Below are 17374 nucleotides of genomic sequence, written 5' to 3'. Positions count from 1 at the left end.
GCTTTCTTGTAAAAAAAATATTTACTTTCCTCAGGGAAAACAAGCAATAAGCAGGACTCAAATTGATTAATGAAAAGAAAAACAAAAAAGTAACTAAGACCTTTTGTCTTTGTCCTGTGCACAGTCACCTTGATTTTATTGTGTATTACATTCCCTCTGTCTCTTTCTGCATATTAAGAACTACATTACAGAAATCCATAGCTCTACTCATATATATTTTTTTCCAATTGCACAAATGGTGGCAATGCCACTTTCTTTTGTGCTTATACTATATGATTCCTCTGAAGTCTGTGTCTAAATAATTAAGCATAAAATCCTATAGTAGCTGGAAAAAGATTTGGTCTGATGAAGAATGGGATGTAGCTAGGCCAAAAAAAAAGAGAATCTACTTTTGTTTTGTGTCTGCCATGCTTTCAAGTACATGTTTCCAGAAGAAGTTTCTGGTGTCCGTATTGCTCTAAGCTATGTGATGTGTTCTGTGCCACGTGAAAATTCCATCTAAATACCGCTGATAGAGCCTTGGGAAATCAAGTTCATGCTCTTAAAATTATGCCTGTGTGTTGATAATGCTTATGAGCCAGTATAAGTACCATAATGAAGGAAAATGAACATTGGGATGATGGGAAATGATTTTTATCATCTCACTGTCCAACATTCTTAGATGTCCAGTTGAAGGGATATAATACACTTGCCAAGTGAAGGGAAATCTTCAAACTTTATCAGAACACGTTGGAACTCTGTGCATTTGGAATGTTAGGGTGGCAGGGTTTCAAGTCACTGCGGACAAATTTAGCCTTGTTTAATTCCCAGTCTTGTATGATCATGAATTCATAAGGTAACATCCACATTAGTACCCTTTCTGGGATATATACTGTTCAGCTTCTATTAGAGATATGGAAAGAAAGTCAGTTTGGAAGCTTCCACTCCTTTCCTTCATGAGAGTCACAGAAAATCCAAAATTGCATTCTTTTTTAGACTTATTAAAATGCAGGAACTGGTGCTCCCCTCCACGACAATTACTTTGCTGGAGGGAAGGGTACCCATGACTGCCTGCTCCTTACCTCCACCAAGCAAAGCTCCTCATCAAGGGTTGTGGAAATGGCTGTGACCACCCATGACACATTTCAAATTACCTCCACACTAACTGATCTGGCTAGAGGGTGAGGGAAGCCATTCAGGGACTATTACAAAGTCAAGGTGTTCATTCTAACTAATCATAGATGTGCTGTAGCCAAATGATTGCATTAAATTGCTGAATCTATCTGTATGTCATTGAAAAGAGTATCATTTGATGTTGAGAGAAGTTGAAAGCCTACTCATTCAAAACATATGAAATTAGTAAAAATGGTAGACACAACTGTGATGGCTGGTACTGTCAGCTGCTTGAAAACGTTGCTTTGCTGGATATTCAGATAAGTAGAAATAGAGGAGAGAACTCCATCTTTATGTTTAATAACCAAAGTAATGCATGCTTTTCTGGAGATTATTCAAATCTGTTTAAAACCAGTTGGAGAAATGAGGAAAATACTATTCCCACAAAAAGGAGTGTGATCAGTAAAACATAAGACCAGCTACAAGGTAGCTAAAGACAACAAGACACAAGAAGTCTTCATGCTTGCTGAATGCTGTCTGGAATTCAGCAGAGTAAGCAAATGAGAATTCCATATGATTTTTTTTTTTAAAAAGATGAGCATTTGTGTTCTATTGTCAAAAAAGCTAAAATTGAATTCTTATGCAGACTGAACAAGATTTTCAATGAGAAGGACTGAAACATCTTAAAATGACATTATATTTGAGTAGATTTTAAAGTTCATCCTTTTTCATGGACAAAGCATACATTTCTGTGTAAGATCTAAATATACACATGTGTACAGAGATAAGAGAATGGAGAGACATATTAGAAATTTTTTCAAATCAGTTTTTTACCAAACTAGTTTATTATTAAAATGGAGAAGATTTAAACAGATCCTCTACATCCCATTCTGTTTAGACTGCAGTGTCTATGAGCTGCATAATAATTTATGACGGCTTTACAAGATTTCCACCAAAGTCACTTTCTGGGGGAAAATGCTAATATGTTATTAAGTCCACATTCTGTACAGCATGGATATAACCATCTAGAAAGGATCACATATTTTTTGAGTCAATGTTGTAATTTTTTATACTGGTCAATGAATAAAAGGTGAGGTTTTTTTCCTTTTTTTTTTCCTATCTTTCATTGTGGTATGTAGGTGATATGGATTTAAATCTATTTTATCAGTTAAGTATTGGGGGCTTTTATGCACCATAGAAGTATAAGTTAGCAGCTTCCTGAAAACACTTAACTTTGAAAAATGTGAGGAGCAGCTAGCAGAACAAGAGACAAGTAGAGGAAAAAATGTCTAAGTTGTGGGAAAAACAGGACAAGCCCTCCAATCAGTGCAAATGGTTGAAGAAATCTCTGGCTCTGTGAGGACAGGCAAGAATTCATGAATAATTTTGGCACTTCTCCAGATGGCCAGGAACAGAGATGAGCACAGAAAGTGCATGTTGCATGGTATAGCACTGGCAGGTCAGGCCGAGAAAATACATGCTGTACAGTGCATTGCTCATGACATGAGCCTTCTGAATCTGGAAATGCAAGTTGTCTATCTATGGTGAGTGCAGCCATGTTCTTCTTCCCATGGCATTTGTCAAGACATCCATCAATTTAGTTGGTTGTGTGCCTGCTCTCTGAGGCAATGCAAATGATCATGCTAGAATTTACTGCTTGTCCTTTAAATCTTAAATTAACTCACTTATCAGACTAACAATGTTTATATCAGACCAGTGGCTTCTCTGCTCAAGAATGTGGCCCCTTGTCACGTGGTCCTAGATTATGGTTTTCTATTCAGATCAGTATTACTGTGTCACGAAACTGTGCATATCCTGACCTGGGAACTCGGCCCTTTACTCATGGTCAAGTAAAAACTGTTGTATACATGCTTGTTATATATGTGCTACAAAGCATGAGGAAATGTATGTTTATGTAAACTGACTTGAACAGTCTAATTCACCTGTGGTTTATGTTATTAATCCTTGAGGACATTTTGGCTGATATAATATTTTTCTTTGGGTTTAATAGTCTTCTGAGTGGTTTATACAGCACATAGATTAGTGCACTTTAGGTCCTTTCGATGGCCCCAGCATTTATAGTCATAGAAATTAATAGGAATAATAATACTAGAAAGGAAGGATTACAATGGTGCTACATTGCACTAACAGGGTCAGATAAGACACCAAGTGTTTTAGGATCATCTTTTTCCTGTAATTCTAGGTCTTTTTCTTGAAATCCAGGATCATTAATAGGATCTGCATGGATGTAACTCAAGGATTGCTCATGACACACAGACCATATATTTCAACAAGGCCTCCAAAATTCTTGCAATAGAACTTGGTGAATAAAACTTGAGATTTGCTTTTTAATTTGTTATAATCATTCAGATAATCAATTTGTCTTTCTCTGGACCTATGCTTTTTTGTTGTTGTTATTGAGCTCTCAGTTTTCCACTGGGATTTTCCCCCCAATTTCTCTGCCAGACCAGTGGCTGCAACTCACTTTTGAGTCAGTTCCACCAATTCACTTGCCAGTGTAACTAGGTCTCCAGACACTGTCATTAATAAAATTTTGGTTCACCTAAATCAATAAATTCAGTGGGGTTAAGCTTTCATCCGCATAGCATGTTCTCTAACTCTGTTAGTGGTAGGTAGTCTACATATTAGAATATATTTCAAACATCTCATATAAATGTGTATCAGTGGAAAACTGGTAAAATGGTCAACATATTGTCCCTAGGAATACAGTATAAACTTCTTTCATCAGAAGCTCAGTATCTTCCCTGCTGCTTTTACATTGGGACTTTGATTTTGCTCTTCTGATACTTGTCTTTACAGCACTATTAAGTATTAAATGCAACATTATTGTAATTACCTGATCATTATTATTACATTTGGAATTGTTGCCAGGCAGCTCCCCTCTGTATTAGCAGAAGGCAAAGTGAGTCTGTCTGCTAACAAGCTCAGTTAATTGCTTGTATGGAGGCTCTGAGTGGATGGATACCCTTGTTTCTATACTAAACGTGTTTGGGTAAATGTGAAAAATATATGAAGCCAAATTTTGAGAAGTGCTGGGTGCTGACAAATAGAAAAAGATATGCTAATTAAAACATAAGTTGCACATTTAGTGAAAAAGGCTGGACTGCAAATGACAATGGTGTTTTCTCCTCTCTCAAAAATGAAAATGACTCAGACTGTGATCTATCCAGATAAATGGGCATTACTCTGCAATTGTTATAAAGTGGATCTCAATGTGAGTTATATACATACCAGTATGTACATTGCATGTTGATAAACTCGCAGATTTATTTAACTTGGCCACACGTAAATATGCGTAGCACTTAACAGTGGAGTGAGCTTAATCTATGTGTTTGTCCTCTGCACCTTCATTTAGGCAAAAAGGCTAATTAAAAACAGAGAAAAGGGAACATTATACCATTAATTGTCCAGTTGACATATGAACTGTTGTGGAAATCCAATGTCAAATACACAATAGTCACACAGTTAGCAGGAAGAAAACCAGTATTCGATGTCTGCAGATGTAACATCACATGATGAACAGATATCAAAACCAGGAGAAGCCAAGGCTGCTTGTGGGTCTGTGCAAATCTGCTCATATAACCAAGACGTTGTGTCATATGATGAGTTAATAGGTCCATGAGGAGTCCATGTCAGTTCAGCATTGTATGAGGGCATCTTACTAAGCCAGCATCTCTGCAAGGTGCTGAGCTAACTTGGGTCATGCTAACTTTCTTATTTCCCTAGAAATGTGGCATTATATTTCTTTAATGTTGCATAGTAATGTGGTAAACCTCTTTCATTTTTGTTTTGCAGTGTTTGGTGCTTTGCCTAAAGCTCTCATTCCTGAACGTGTGACTTGTCATTCTCATATCTCTTGAAAAAGGGTTGAAAAGGTAACTCTAAGTTATGCAGAAGATGCAGTTATGAAGTGATAAAATGTAAAAACCACTTTAGATCTCAGAACTTTTTAAAAGAAGATATGACTTCTATTAAATATACCTACTGCTTGCTCTTACTTTTTCTTGGAAAAGTAAAAGTAGCTGATATGAGAACATCATGATTTGGGAGCACCTGACTCGGCTCTTGACTATCTGCAAGTAACAATCACACACTGTTGCTGTTTTTTACTCTACTCAATTTATTACTAGCATTTCCCTTTTTTGATAAATCCTATATGTTGGAAATATGGTATATATTGTCATTTTACCTTGTTAAATGTTTTATCTAAATGAGTTTAGAAGATTTCTATCCAAATCCCTTTGAGCTTTCATTTTATATACATCATGAAGCTGCCTATTTATGTGGCTTTTTGTTACAAATTTGGACTTCTTGTGTGGGTGTGAGACAGGTTCTTCTTGGCATGGTCCATGTCCAGGCAGGGCCAGGCTGTGGGGAGCTGGAGACTGCATCTGCTGTGTCATTTCTGGGGAGAAACTGATGGCCCTGGGGGCTGACATAGGGTCCTGGCCTGTGGGCAGGGTAGAAGGAACTCTGGAGGAGGCTGGGCCGGGACAGGTCCATTGCTGTCCTCAGGACCCTGACACACTCTTAATGTTGTCCCTGGGTGAGCCGGTGCTGCTTCACTTGCCATGGGTGCCCTGAGGTGGATCCCAGGCCATGCCTCAGCCTGTGCCCTGGGTGCTGGCATGGAGCTGGCAGCCTGCATGCTACAGGAGAGCATAACAGCAGGGACACTCCCCTTAGCTCTTAGTAGGGAATTGGAAATTACTGCAGTAATTTACCTGACTAAATCTTCATCTGCTTTATATGCTTGTATTGGGAGCTTGCTTCTGTTGTCACTGAAGTGTAGGTACCTTGTGGGGGAGGTTTTGGCTGTTCAGTTGGGGTCCCTCACCACAGTTTGGGCCAAATGGCCCAGGAGTAGAGAAGCCCATATCTAAGCCGGACTAAAGTTACACAAGCTGGCACCTACTCACAGCATGGCTGGTGACATTCCCCACTTCTGCAAGAAGTTATCATCATATTTCTAATGAGCACAAAGGCGTGTAGGCACCTCCATGCTCTTTTAATGATGTGGTTGGGAATCTGCTTAACTCTAACTCAGTGGGAAACATGCTTTTGTCCCCCACACTTCTTGTGGGAGCACCCTGAATGTTTCTTAGAACCTTCTATCCAAATAATGATCAAAAACTATGCTATGCTTTGGAGAAAGTACACAAGAAGGAAACCGGAATGATTGATAGGAACCCATGAGGAAAGATTGCATGAGCCAGCTTTGTAGGGTTTAAATAAGAGATCAGGAAAGAAAAGTAAAAAAAATCTTCAACAGGCTGCTACAAAAGTGGGCGAATACAGTCTATTTGTTGTCATGGTGAATTGGACAAAAAATAGTACGCATAAATTGCCAGAATGGAAAAAGTGAAAGGTTTGAAGAGTGAAGAGCTGAAATATCTAACAATGGCCAAAAACCTGTCAAATTTCCATCCGTGGGAAATTCTATGGAGATGTTAAATGACATCTGCAAAGAAGGGGAAAAATGATCTAGTGAGATATCTTTTAGGCTATCCTCTATGATTCTATAGCTCACACTGTATGAGTGATAAGATACAGCCTGAGGTACCCATGTATGTGACTGATGGCTCTATTTGTCACAAATTGGTGCAGTTTTATACATTTGTACATTTTCGCACACATGTCTACATATCAAAAAATATCAAACCAAAGTGTCTGAAATATATGGCTAAATGTGTGCATGGCTAAATCTGTGGCTAACTTCACTCTCTGCAGGAGTTACTGGTTGTAACAAGAGGAAGCATGTCTTCAGTAGCAGTGCCATTTTACCAGAGGAGGCACAAGCACTTTGATCAGTCCTATCGCAACATTCAGACAAGATATATACTTGAGGAATATGCAGCAAGAAAGTAAGTGCCATGTATTTGAGCATAGACAGGTCTCTTTTTGGGTAGTCACTTCTTAGAATCAAGATATTCACCTTTCCCCTCCACCCAAAAGAATTGTGATTTATTCAGAATGATAGTTTTCCACTTCCTTCCATTGGCATGCCCCTTGTCTATAGTCTCTCAGCAGCATAGCTACACTTCCTAACAACATTGCAAGATACCTTCACAGATCTTTTAGCTTAGGATCTGTCCTGTTTGCTACCTCTAAACTGAAAATTTTTCCTTTTAGTCTAAAATTGAAACTCTGACTCAAGAAAAATTGCCATGAAATTTGTTGTAAGTCATAGAAATAGCTTTTTACCCATTCTTCTGTATGACATGATGATATTCCTGCTCCTGAAGCTGGCCATAACTAATTATAGCTTTTGCAATTCAATTTCCTTTTTTAAACTTAAATGAAGGCTCAATGCTTTTCATGTGAAATCTGAGTTTTAGCCAGAAAATACACATTCTTTTTATCTCAAAGCCTGAAATTTTGTATTGGGGTTGCTGTTCTCCCTCCTTAATAATTAACATGCCTACCTAGCTGTCTAGCTGGTCCAGATTCCCTTATAAAAGAGGAGAGTTTATGCAGCAGGTTCTGTGAATTATAGAAAGGCAGGAATACTTAGAAACAGACAATGCTATGGGGAATCCTTGTGATTTGTGCGTTGGAGAGGCTGGTACCCTTGTGGTTCACTGAAATGCTATCATTGCACCTGAATGATTGAAGACTGAAATAAATATAAATTTAATAGAATGAAATAAAACACCCAGTGATCCCCAGTGACAGATGATGGGCATTAAGCCCTTGAAAGACAAGTGTCAATCGGGACCTAGTGCAGTCAGTGAGGATGCAAAAGTTTCTCACTGAACAGTGCTCAGTCGTGGCATTCAGCTCAAAGTAATTTCTTTGACGTTTGTGAGTTCATGTTTTACCTGAATTTCTGGGTTATAACAATGTCTTTTATATTTGAAGGGCTGCTTCCAGGCAGGCTGTTTATTATGAATCATCTGGCTTGGGCAAAACAACATGTAGACTCTGTGCCAGGAGGGCACGCACCTTGGCGCATGAAACAATGCAGGAATCCAGGAAAAGGTAAAGCTTTGTCGGTGCAGTCTTACCTGTGTAGTGACTCTGGTCCCAACTCTTTTGCCAGGGCTCTTTTCAGAGTTGACAAGACTAGAGGCTTCTCTGTCACTGTTCTTCACTAATCTATTTTGGCTGGAACACTAAATGACTGAGTGTCACTTTCAGTCTCATATTTCATCCCAGAGTTGTTCCCCTGATCCCCACTCTGACTGTTGAAAACAGCTTTAAAACAAAAATAAATTAGAATCCACCTGGTATCCAGAACTCATTTTGAACAGGCCTACTCCACTATTCCTAATTTCTAATTTGGATCAATTTAAATGTTTTAAATTCTTTCCAGAATATCAGAAGAGTTTACTGTCATGTCTCAGTTACAGACTTGATAAGAAATCCCATAGTAACTGTGCTGATGACAATATTCCCCTTAGAGAATTTCGCTGTTTCTGCTCTGCTTTGCTCTACAGTTACTACACCAAAACCATGGAGGATTTATATTATAAGAATGAATTCTGCCATGTTTGCAGAAAATACACTGTGAAAATCATATACATCCATATGGTTCTGGTACTTCGATTGGTTTGAAATATATAACCTCAGAACAGAAATCTCTAGGAAAATAAAATGATTTTGCATACTTTAATTTAGTTTTTAATTTCATCAATATAAAAAAAGACATGGCAGAACATGGCTGGTATTTAAAGTGCACTGAAATGGTACAAAGATTTTTTTTTAAATATCAGACAAATAATATTTTGATCTACTATTCACTGAATTTCATGGAAGTTTTCTTATTTGGGTTATGCTTTCACAGTCTTGCCATATGTTGACTATATTGACAGACATGTTAGAAATATCTGATATTCAGTACCTTCTTTTGTCCTCTTGGGAAGGAAAAGAGTGGCATACACTGTTTATTGAATCAGCATGAATGAAGGAAATGGAGCTAGCTTCTCCTAAAAACTTTTATGAGTTGGGGTTTTTTTAAGAATTCTGGAAAATCTGTGGAGTTAGATTTTCAGGGAACAGCTCAAAATTTTTTCAAAACTATAATTTCCTGGTAGTTTCTGCTCATCATTTTCAAAGGACAGCTTTTTTGCATGCAACTGTTCATCAAATCCATGTGAACTCCTTGGTCTGTATCTTTCAGATGAGGTCAGCTGACAACAGCCCATGGAGCTACAAGAGCTCCCAGGTTCTAAAGCTAAGGTTACTATGTAAGAAAGGCACAACTTTTAACAGGTTGTGAACAGGCACAGAACTTGCCTTCACTCCTCTGCCTTCTTGTGTCCATAGGAAGGAAAATCAGGGGCCAGAAAGAGGCCAGGCAGGTTCTTGACATCAGCTACCAGAGGACTGGGGGGAACCAGTCAATGTGACCAAAGCAGAATTCAAGACCTAGAGCTATAGCCCCACAAATACAGGGGGAAAGAATATGAAGAAAGTCACATGATTTCACATACTCATTATTAGGATATGCAGATAGATGCTAAGAATGATGCCTAACCTAAATTTTACATCCTGCTGATATGGTTTCAGAGCCTTTGGTTGCCAGATGTGTATGAGTGACAAATTTAAAGCTTCATATTAGTTACCTGATTTTTTTTCTTGTCCCACAGGAGTCATGAGCAAAAGTCTCATGCAAGTGATGAGAAAAGAATCCGTTTTGCCAGTGAGTTGTCTGCTTTGGAAAAAGAGATTCACACAGCCAGGCACCGTGCTAGAGAGCATCTGGATAGACTTGCCGTGCAAAGAATGGTACCTGCTGAATCTTTTTGCTCCTATGCAAAAATAATTGCAAGATATACTGAAATTTAGGCCTGTGCTTCAAATATGAGTAGTGATTAAGCATCTTTTTGTGGATTTAAGTTTAGATCTTCTACCCTATTTGAGTCTAGTGCCAGATGCTTCTTTTCTTTTCCCATGTTTAATAGGTAGAAGAAAATATGGCTCTGGAAAGACATATCATTGAAGAAACTATAAGTCGAGCCCCTGAAATTCTGGTGCGCCTGAGGTCTCACACTGTCTGGGAAAAGATGTCTGTGAGCCTTTGCTTTACTGTACAAGGATTTCCAACCCCTGTTGTACAATGGTAAGAGACTGGCCTTTCCTAGCCCTCTAAAAATGTTGTTAAGCTTTTTGCATTTGAAAGTTATGCCGTAACTGATAAGTGTCACGTATATAATGGCTTTGTTAAATCCGCTTTATAATCCTCGTAGATGTGCTGGATCGCAGCAGTTGATACTGCAGTGGAGGGAGTGGGAGGAAAACTTGCTGAGTGGCCCCATGCAATGTGAGAAGCAAACTCAAGTATTTCAGAAGGCAGACAGTGGAAGGCATTCCAGTCTTTCTGGCCATTGAGTTTCCTGAACACAAAGTCACAAATGACAAATTACACAGAGCTCATAGCTACTTTCTAGACCTGGATAAATGTGCACGGCATCGCTGTTGTCATGGGCTGTATCTGTGGTCACGTTGTGTTAGCTTCTGTTGAGGAGGACATAAAGGTTCTTGCAGTTGACCTCCTCTCTGGACAGGTGCTGTCTTGTATATGTGAAAGCCTCAGGCTGGACTGTGAAGACCTAACACGAGGCACAGTTCTGTTGCTGCTCCCCTTTTTAGTGCTTAAGTGTTTTACTGTGGTGCAAGATAAAGCTTGCTTCCCATCTTGTGTCAGGGGTAGTGGACTTGAAAGTTCAAGCTCCATGCCATCCTCTCTGTACTTCTCTTCCTCCTCCTCTTCTAGACTGGGTGTACATCTTCTCTTTCCACTTCCTTGCTGCTGTGATGGTCCTGCTTTGCCTTCATGGCCCAATATGTATCTATCCATACAGACTGGAAAATACTGCATGAGAATAGACAGAGTTCAGATGATAGTAAATGATATCTTGATCCAAAGATCTACCAGAAGAATGAATAGTTGCTGATATTTATGAGTTTTGTGTTTTTTTTTTGATTGTCAGGTATAAAAATGAGGAATTGATTTTCCCTGCAAGTGATCCAACAAAGTACAGAATTGAAAGCAAATATGGAGTACATGTGTTACATATAAACAGGTAAATCTTTCTGGGGAATACAACAGTTATTAATGCTCTATACAAAGTATTTTATATCAAATAAAATTAAAAATTCACACAAAGGCTGCAAGAGAATTGTTAAATTCAGCACACTTTTCTGTTGGTACTCACTTTCAGGCTGGAGAAGGTTCACTGAGTACCTGCCTATTAGATTATGAAAATGAAATGAAAAATCAGACATTTATATTCATTAACTTCAGCAATCTACAAGATATAAAAGAAGAGGCAAGTAGCTGAAAAAGTGGTAGCTCCTTTTTTATTAGAATTATACCTTCTCAGCTTTTGAAGTGGAAAATTATATGTTCATATGTTCTTGTCATGATGAAGCTCTTTTAGGTAAGCAAAAATATAGCTGGGCAGGGTAGGGATACACAACTGTATTTGTTTTACTGTATGTCAGGTTCTGTTTAGTTTTTCATCTCCTTTCCTTCTTTTCTTTTTATTTTTTTTTGTTTTGTTTTGTTTTGTTTTCCAAAAAATAAGGAAGTGTAAATTATTTTTTTTAAAGGTTCTAATTTAATTAATTTTATTTTTTTCAAAATGTTAACCTTGTGATAGAGAACATGCCTGGGTAGAACAGCTTCCCATAAACTAATCCCATGCTTTCCTAAACAATTGAAATATTGCATATAACTTAGTGGAAGCTTTTTAAAAGATATAAAAAACCCAAATAAAAATTAAGACATGACTGCAATATTTAAAAACAAAATTAATGCCTAGAACAGAGACACAAACCCCTTCTTTTAATTTCTCCAGAACATGAGTATCAGCTGTGCTCAAACAGCTGGAATATTTGTGGCTAGCACTTGTCTGGCCAAACATTTAATCTTCTACCCTGTCTCCATCTGTCAGCAGTGGAAGTAGCCCTGAGCACAGCCTTGTGGCATTAGTACAGAAAATAAGTGCATCATTCCTTCTGCTTTTGGGAAAGACTACTTGCCTTTGCCATCCTGCAGCCAAGTCCAGCCCAACTGTCAATCTTTTCATAGCTCAGGATGGGAGAAACATATCCCTGTACAGAACCTGGCAGCAAGAATCACCAGGTTTTTGCTCCCTAAGGTGCTTCGAAGGCACTCAGTCTTCTGCCCCCAGGCCATGGATAACTTGCTAACTGCTCTCTGTATCCATGAAATCTGTCAGCACCACTGTTTCTTCCCACCAACATTACTTTTGACCATAAGAACAGGAGGTTAAAAGATAAAAATAGGTTGTCCTTTTGCCATCCTCTCCCTTTTAGCAGGGAAATGGAAAACACTCTCCTTTGTCGGGATATGTGTGAGTGCCAGTCAGGAGATGAAACTTTAGTCACTTCCTGATGGTGAGTGACTTTGACTGCTTATTTCTTTTGGTTATCACTCCTGAAGAACTTCTTGGTGAGTCCAGATGCCAGTTATGTAGCATGCAGGTTCCTTTGTGACATTTTGGGACTAAATAGCTTTTGGAAGAAATGAGAATCAGTGCTGATGCTGCTTTCTGAGCACCTGTAACCATCAGGCTGAAGGGTAATAATGGCTTCCATCCCCTTGGTGCTTTTTATCTCTTTTATGGGCTGGTTATCAGTCATGTAGGCACAACCAGCTTTGGGAGTGTTCAGACTTAGCCATATTTCAGAAAAGTTCAGACATAGCACAGAGTCATTTATTGGCACACACTCAGGTTTCCCCACCCCCTGTCTACTAGTCCCAGACCTCTCATGCAGACTCATGCAGTACTCATGCAGACTCTCTCACATTCAGCCAAGCTGCCATCTTCTGAGACAGTTGTTCCATTTTTATTTCATTCTGTTTGGCAGTGTGATCTTTCTGCCACTTAAAGATTCCTGCCTGCTCTCACACAGATTTCCCTTCTACACTTAAAATAATACTGGGGGATAGTTATGATTTATACAGTTTATTAAATTAAATTTTTTAATTTAAAATTTCTTTCTTTATTGATAATCCATTTTATTTCAAAACCTGATCATCAGCTGTATTTTCTGTCCAAAACCACAGAAAATGAACATGCAGGAAATGGAAGAACATGTTGTTAGAGCATAATTAAGGGCATCTTGTATTGAAAGCAATGGATGTATGGATAATGGTTAAAATATATAAATTATTCATGCTTTTGTACAAACATATATAAATTAATTCTGTATCTTCCACACATATCTTTGTGCACTTATGTTTTATATTTTATGAATAATTTGTTTTTCTGGGAGGTGGAGCCATTGGGACTTTCTTCCTATCCACTTCTGTGCTCTTCTCAGCTGTTCATACTAAAGTGCTGAGCTGAATGTAATCTTATCCACAGCCACTCAGAATGGCCTTGGAATTTCTTGGCTACTTTTCTAGCACTTCAGCGAAGCCCAGGCAGTGAACTTTTTCCTTCTGATGCAAGTGGGATATTTATTCCTGTGAGTATTCCCTGATCCTAGTGGAAACATTCTTGAGGAACCGAAACCTTACCATCACCTTGTTGTCTTAAAGTAGTAACTGGACACAATTTCATCCCCCACTGTTGCTGTTATCCAGAACCCATAAGCCTACAGTAACCAGATAATTTTAATTTCTCTGTCTCATATTTTTTATGATGCTACATTCTCAATTTACCACATTTTCTGCATGCATTCACAGTGCTATCATATAGGGTCTCTTTCTAGCTCCTTTTAAACTTCTTCCAATGGGAGTTTGAGATCAAGGTCTCCCTTGAGCAGTAAAGAAACGGAGTTTGTAGTTTAATTCTATTTTTTGCACATCTTGTAATTATAGCAGAAGTGATACGTATTTGGGTAGTGGTTCATCCCATCTTTCAACTCACATCTGATAGGTTATTAGGAGGAGACTGTGAGGAATCCTGGGAGGCAAAGCTCCTGGTGGTTGAAATGGATCATACATATCTGAGAATGTGTGGGTTTGTTTAAAATGTACTTTTTGTCCCACATAATTTAACTATGGGCAGGCACACAGTACAAAAAAAGGCTTCTGTATCAGAGGTAGTCAAGATGAGGGTGGCCATTGCTTTATGGCATAGATGAAAAATGTTTTCTGTCTTAGTGAATATATTAGTAATTAAAAATTGTAACATTTTTAAGTTCTTAGTTGCTAATACTTGTTTAGCAACAGAGTTGGGCTTTTTTGTTTCTTTGTTTACTGTGATGATTTATTAAATGGATCACTTGGCTTTGGCTTTATTCAGCTGTGAATGCCTATGTTACAGTCCCAGCTACGTTGGCTGGTGTGTAGAGGAGACAGCAGTATACTCCTCCCTGGGGGTATTCTTGACTCCCACCCCTCAGTGAGCAGGAGGGTGAGCTGAGCCGGATGGTAGGAGCAGGGAAGGACATCTGACTTTCCAGAGCACTGTCAGTGTGGTGCGGCCACACAGTTTCATATCTACAGGGCTCGAGGTTTAACAGTATTTTATCTTTTATTAAGACCCTCTCCCTTTCCTATTTAATAAAGTCACAGCCTAAGAAGTGCATATCATCGCTGAGGAGAAGGTTTGCAGCTGCATCAGCAGAACTGTGGCAGAGCCAGCAGAGTGCAGTGTAACACCTGCTGGCAGCAGGCAGGGCCAGCCTCTGATCTGGCACTCCAGTCCTCAGTACCACCTGCACCGCTTCAAAAAGGAAAGCTTAAAAATTGAACGAACCATCTCTTCTAGCTATTCTCATTTAAAAAATGACCCTGTGCAGTCATTATAGTGCTATTTTAGTTTGATTAGGCACAAAAGGCTTGAGACGATTTAATCTGGAGAGGTAGGCAGCGAGGCGTGCCCTTTCTCCGCTGGAGTGGAAGCAGAGCAGAGACAGAGGTGTTGAGACAAAGGCGATCCTCCGGCGTAGCCCGCAGAGCCTTTGAGCTGTGCAAGGTTGGTGGGTGATAGACTGCAGCTCCCTGGGTTTTGCAGGTATGCAGTACCAGGGGCTGTATAGGCAGCAAAATGGTGTACTGCTTTCCTCTCCTTGCTGAAAGGCAAACAACAGCCCCCAAATACGTGATCTTCTGGCTTGTCAGTCACTGTCCCCTATAAGCTGCCCTAGCTGGGGGCTTGAGGAAGTGGCCACCTTATAACAGAGGTCCCTCTTCCCTAAACACAGAATCCAACCAACAGAAAGAATCTGTCAGATTCAGTCTGACTGGAGAATCAGCACAGGAGATGGCAATTCTGCAGAGTATTTCCACATTTTGATGTCATATAACCATAACACTGAAAATTGTGTCATTTGGATTCAAAGGAGTAATTTTTAACTCTGTAATTTACTACGTACTGCCTCCTGTTCTTTACATGCACTGAATTGTGTTCTAATTCAGAAAAAGATGCTATTTCACTCTTAACTCCTGTGTTTAAATCTGCACTAGGCAGTTGGATGAATATATGCATTTTAAATAGATATATCTGCCTGGGGAATATTCCCCACACAAGCATTAGCACTTCAGAACCTCATGTGGATTCAGAGCAATTTAATTTTCACAAAAAGTATTAGTACCTTGGGACAGATACAGTTCTGCACTCACATTTTATGCTATCTAAATGTACTCCATGCATATTTTATCTGACCTTTGTAAAGGCTGAAAAACACATTCTCCATCATAAAACAAGAATAACTGTGAGACCACACCTTGCCTCCTGGGTACTTTACTTTCTAGCTGGTCTTGACTCAGTACGCTTTACAGTGCAATTTAGGAAATCTAAGATTTTTTTAGCATACAGGGAAATAGATAATTTCAAGGATAATCCTCCATCTGAGCATTACCTGGCACAAAAGGAAAGTCAGAACCTAATGTAACTTGCCATCCTGTCCAACTTTCTTCGTAGTGGATATGAAACAAAAGTGCTATCTAGCTCCTAGCCACTAAAATCCTCCATTTCCAATATAAGATTTAAAGGCATTTCAGTGAGTACTAGGCTGTCTAAGATGGTTTATTTGTCTCCTGGAGTGTCAGATGAATGATCATAGCAAAGAATTTTAAGTTGCTTTCAAAGCAGTAAGCTACAGAAAATGGGTAGAGTTGTTATGACCTCTTAAATAGCAAAAATTGCCTAGCCTGGGGAATTGTGTGTTCACCATAACCATAAATACCTCATTTCTCTTCATAAAAAACAAAGGATGCTGTAAGAATGTGGTCAGCTATTTGGTCAGTTACTTCTTTCTTAAGTTCCCCTCGAGAAAATGAATTATAACTCTATCACTAACTTTTGTCAAATATTTACTTTCAGATTTTGAGCTTCTTTTCACTAAAGATATGACCCTTTTGTGAATCTTCTGTCTTTTCTAGAGACATTTAGGATCATACTCTATTTTCTCTACCTTGGACACCATCACAAACAGAAAGATCCCATCAAAAGATGTATTTTGCTGTTTCTTAAGAGAAAAAACTGTAGTGAGGGGATTGAGAAGAGCACAGATATATATCCACTTGAGAAGTTAATCTGCTATCTGCCATTCTGTTTCTTCATTTTAGGGGGACAACTTTGCAGTACTTGCGCCTTTAAATTTCTGAAACTTTGAGTGGTTTAGCACAGTTTGGGACCCCAAGTTAGTCCACAATACATGTTTCTCTATTTTCAGGATTATTTTTAGGCCACCTGTTTTTTAACAATAAATCTCTCTTTAGTTCCTAAATCCTGTGTAATTCTTACAGATATTGGTTCCTGTTTAACTATTTTATCTGTTGTTCTGCTAGAAAATGAAGCCAACACTGAGAGCAGATGATGACTGGTTTACAGTGAGATTTAATCAGAGTTAACCTCAGTCAAGCAATGCTGAGATTTATCTTTTTTTGTTAACCCTCTGTAGCAACAACAAAATGTTAGAGCAGTTAAGTTGGATTTGAGAGAAGCGAAGCAGCCTGAAGTAATGCTTTGCTTATGTGAGGAAATGGCCTAGTGCAGCAAAGCTGGTGTAATGTTCATCACTCATTTATGACATGGGTGCTGTGTGCTGTCAAATCATGTCCAGGCCAGGGAGGGATCAGGCCTGATCAGCAAACACAGCATGGTTCCCCCAGCAATGTCCTGCCGGGTGTAAGTGTGCACCCTCCTCTGGGAGGGTCTAGCTCACCTAGAAGAAACCTGGACGTGTAGGTGGTAGGAAGACACTATGCACCTCTGTAGGTCTTTGTCAGGATGGTGAGTGGCCTGGGTAGTGGCCTGAAGGGCAGGAAGACTTTATGGGGCAGGTATCTGGGGACAAGGACTGCAGGGCACACTGTGGCCTGTACCTGCCA

At 39.1% G+C, this 17374-nt stretch overlaps 1 protein-coding gene across 1 annotated transcript in view; it reads left to right on the top strand.

Moving 5' to 3' along the window:
• The window catches only part of MYOM2 (myomesin 2), a 76718-nt gene that overhangs the window by 225 nt on the left and 59119 nt on the right, over nt 1-17374 (top strand). Inside the window, exons 2-7 of the mRNA XM_082303316.1 lie at nt 4909-4988; nt 6844-6977; nt 7975-8094; nt 9705-9843; nt 10020-10177; nt 11049-11141. Coding sequence (XP_082159442.1) covers nt 6871-6977; nt 7975-8094; nt 9705-9843; nt 10020-10177; nt 11049-11141 — 617 coding nt within the window. The 5' untranslated portion in view covers nt 4909-4988; nt 6844-6870. The remainder of the gene's footprint in view (nt 1-4908; nt 4989-6843; nt 6978-7974; nt 8095-9704; nt 9844-10019; nt 10178-11048; nt 11142-17374) is intronic.

Source organism: Coloeus monedula, assembly GCF_965178545.1.
Source record: "Coloeus monedula genome assembly, chromosome: 2".
In the NCBI taxonomy this organism is placed as follows: domain Eukaryota; kingdom Metazoa; phylum Chordata; class Aves; order Passeriformes; family Corvidae; genus Coloeus; species Coloeus monedula.
Note: the sequence above shows the minus strand (reverse complement) of the source record. Positions and strands in the feature narration are given on the sequence as shown.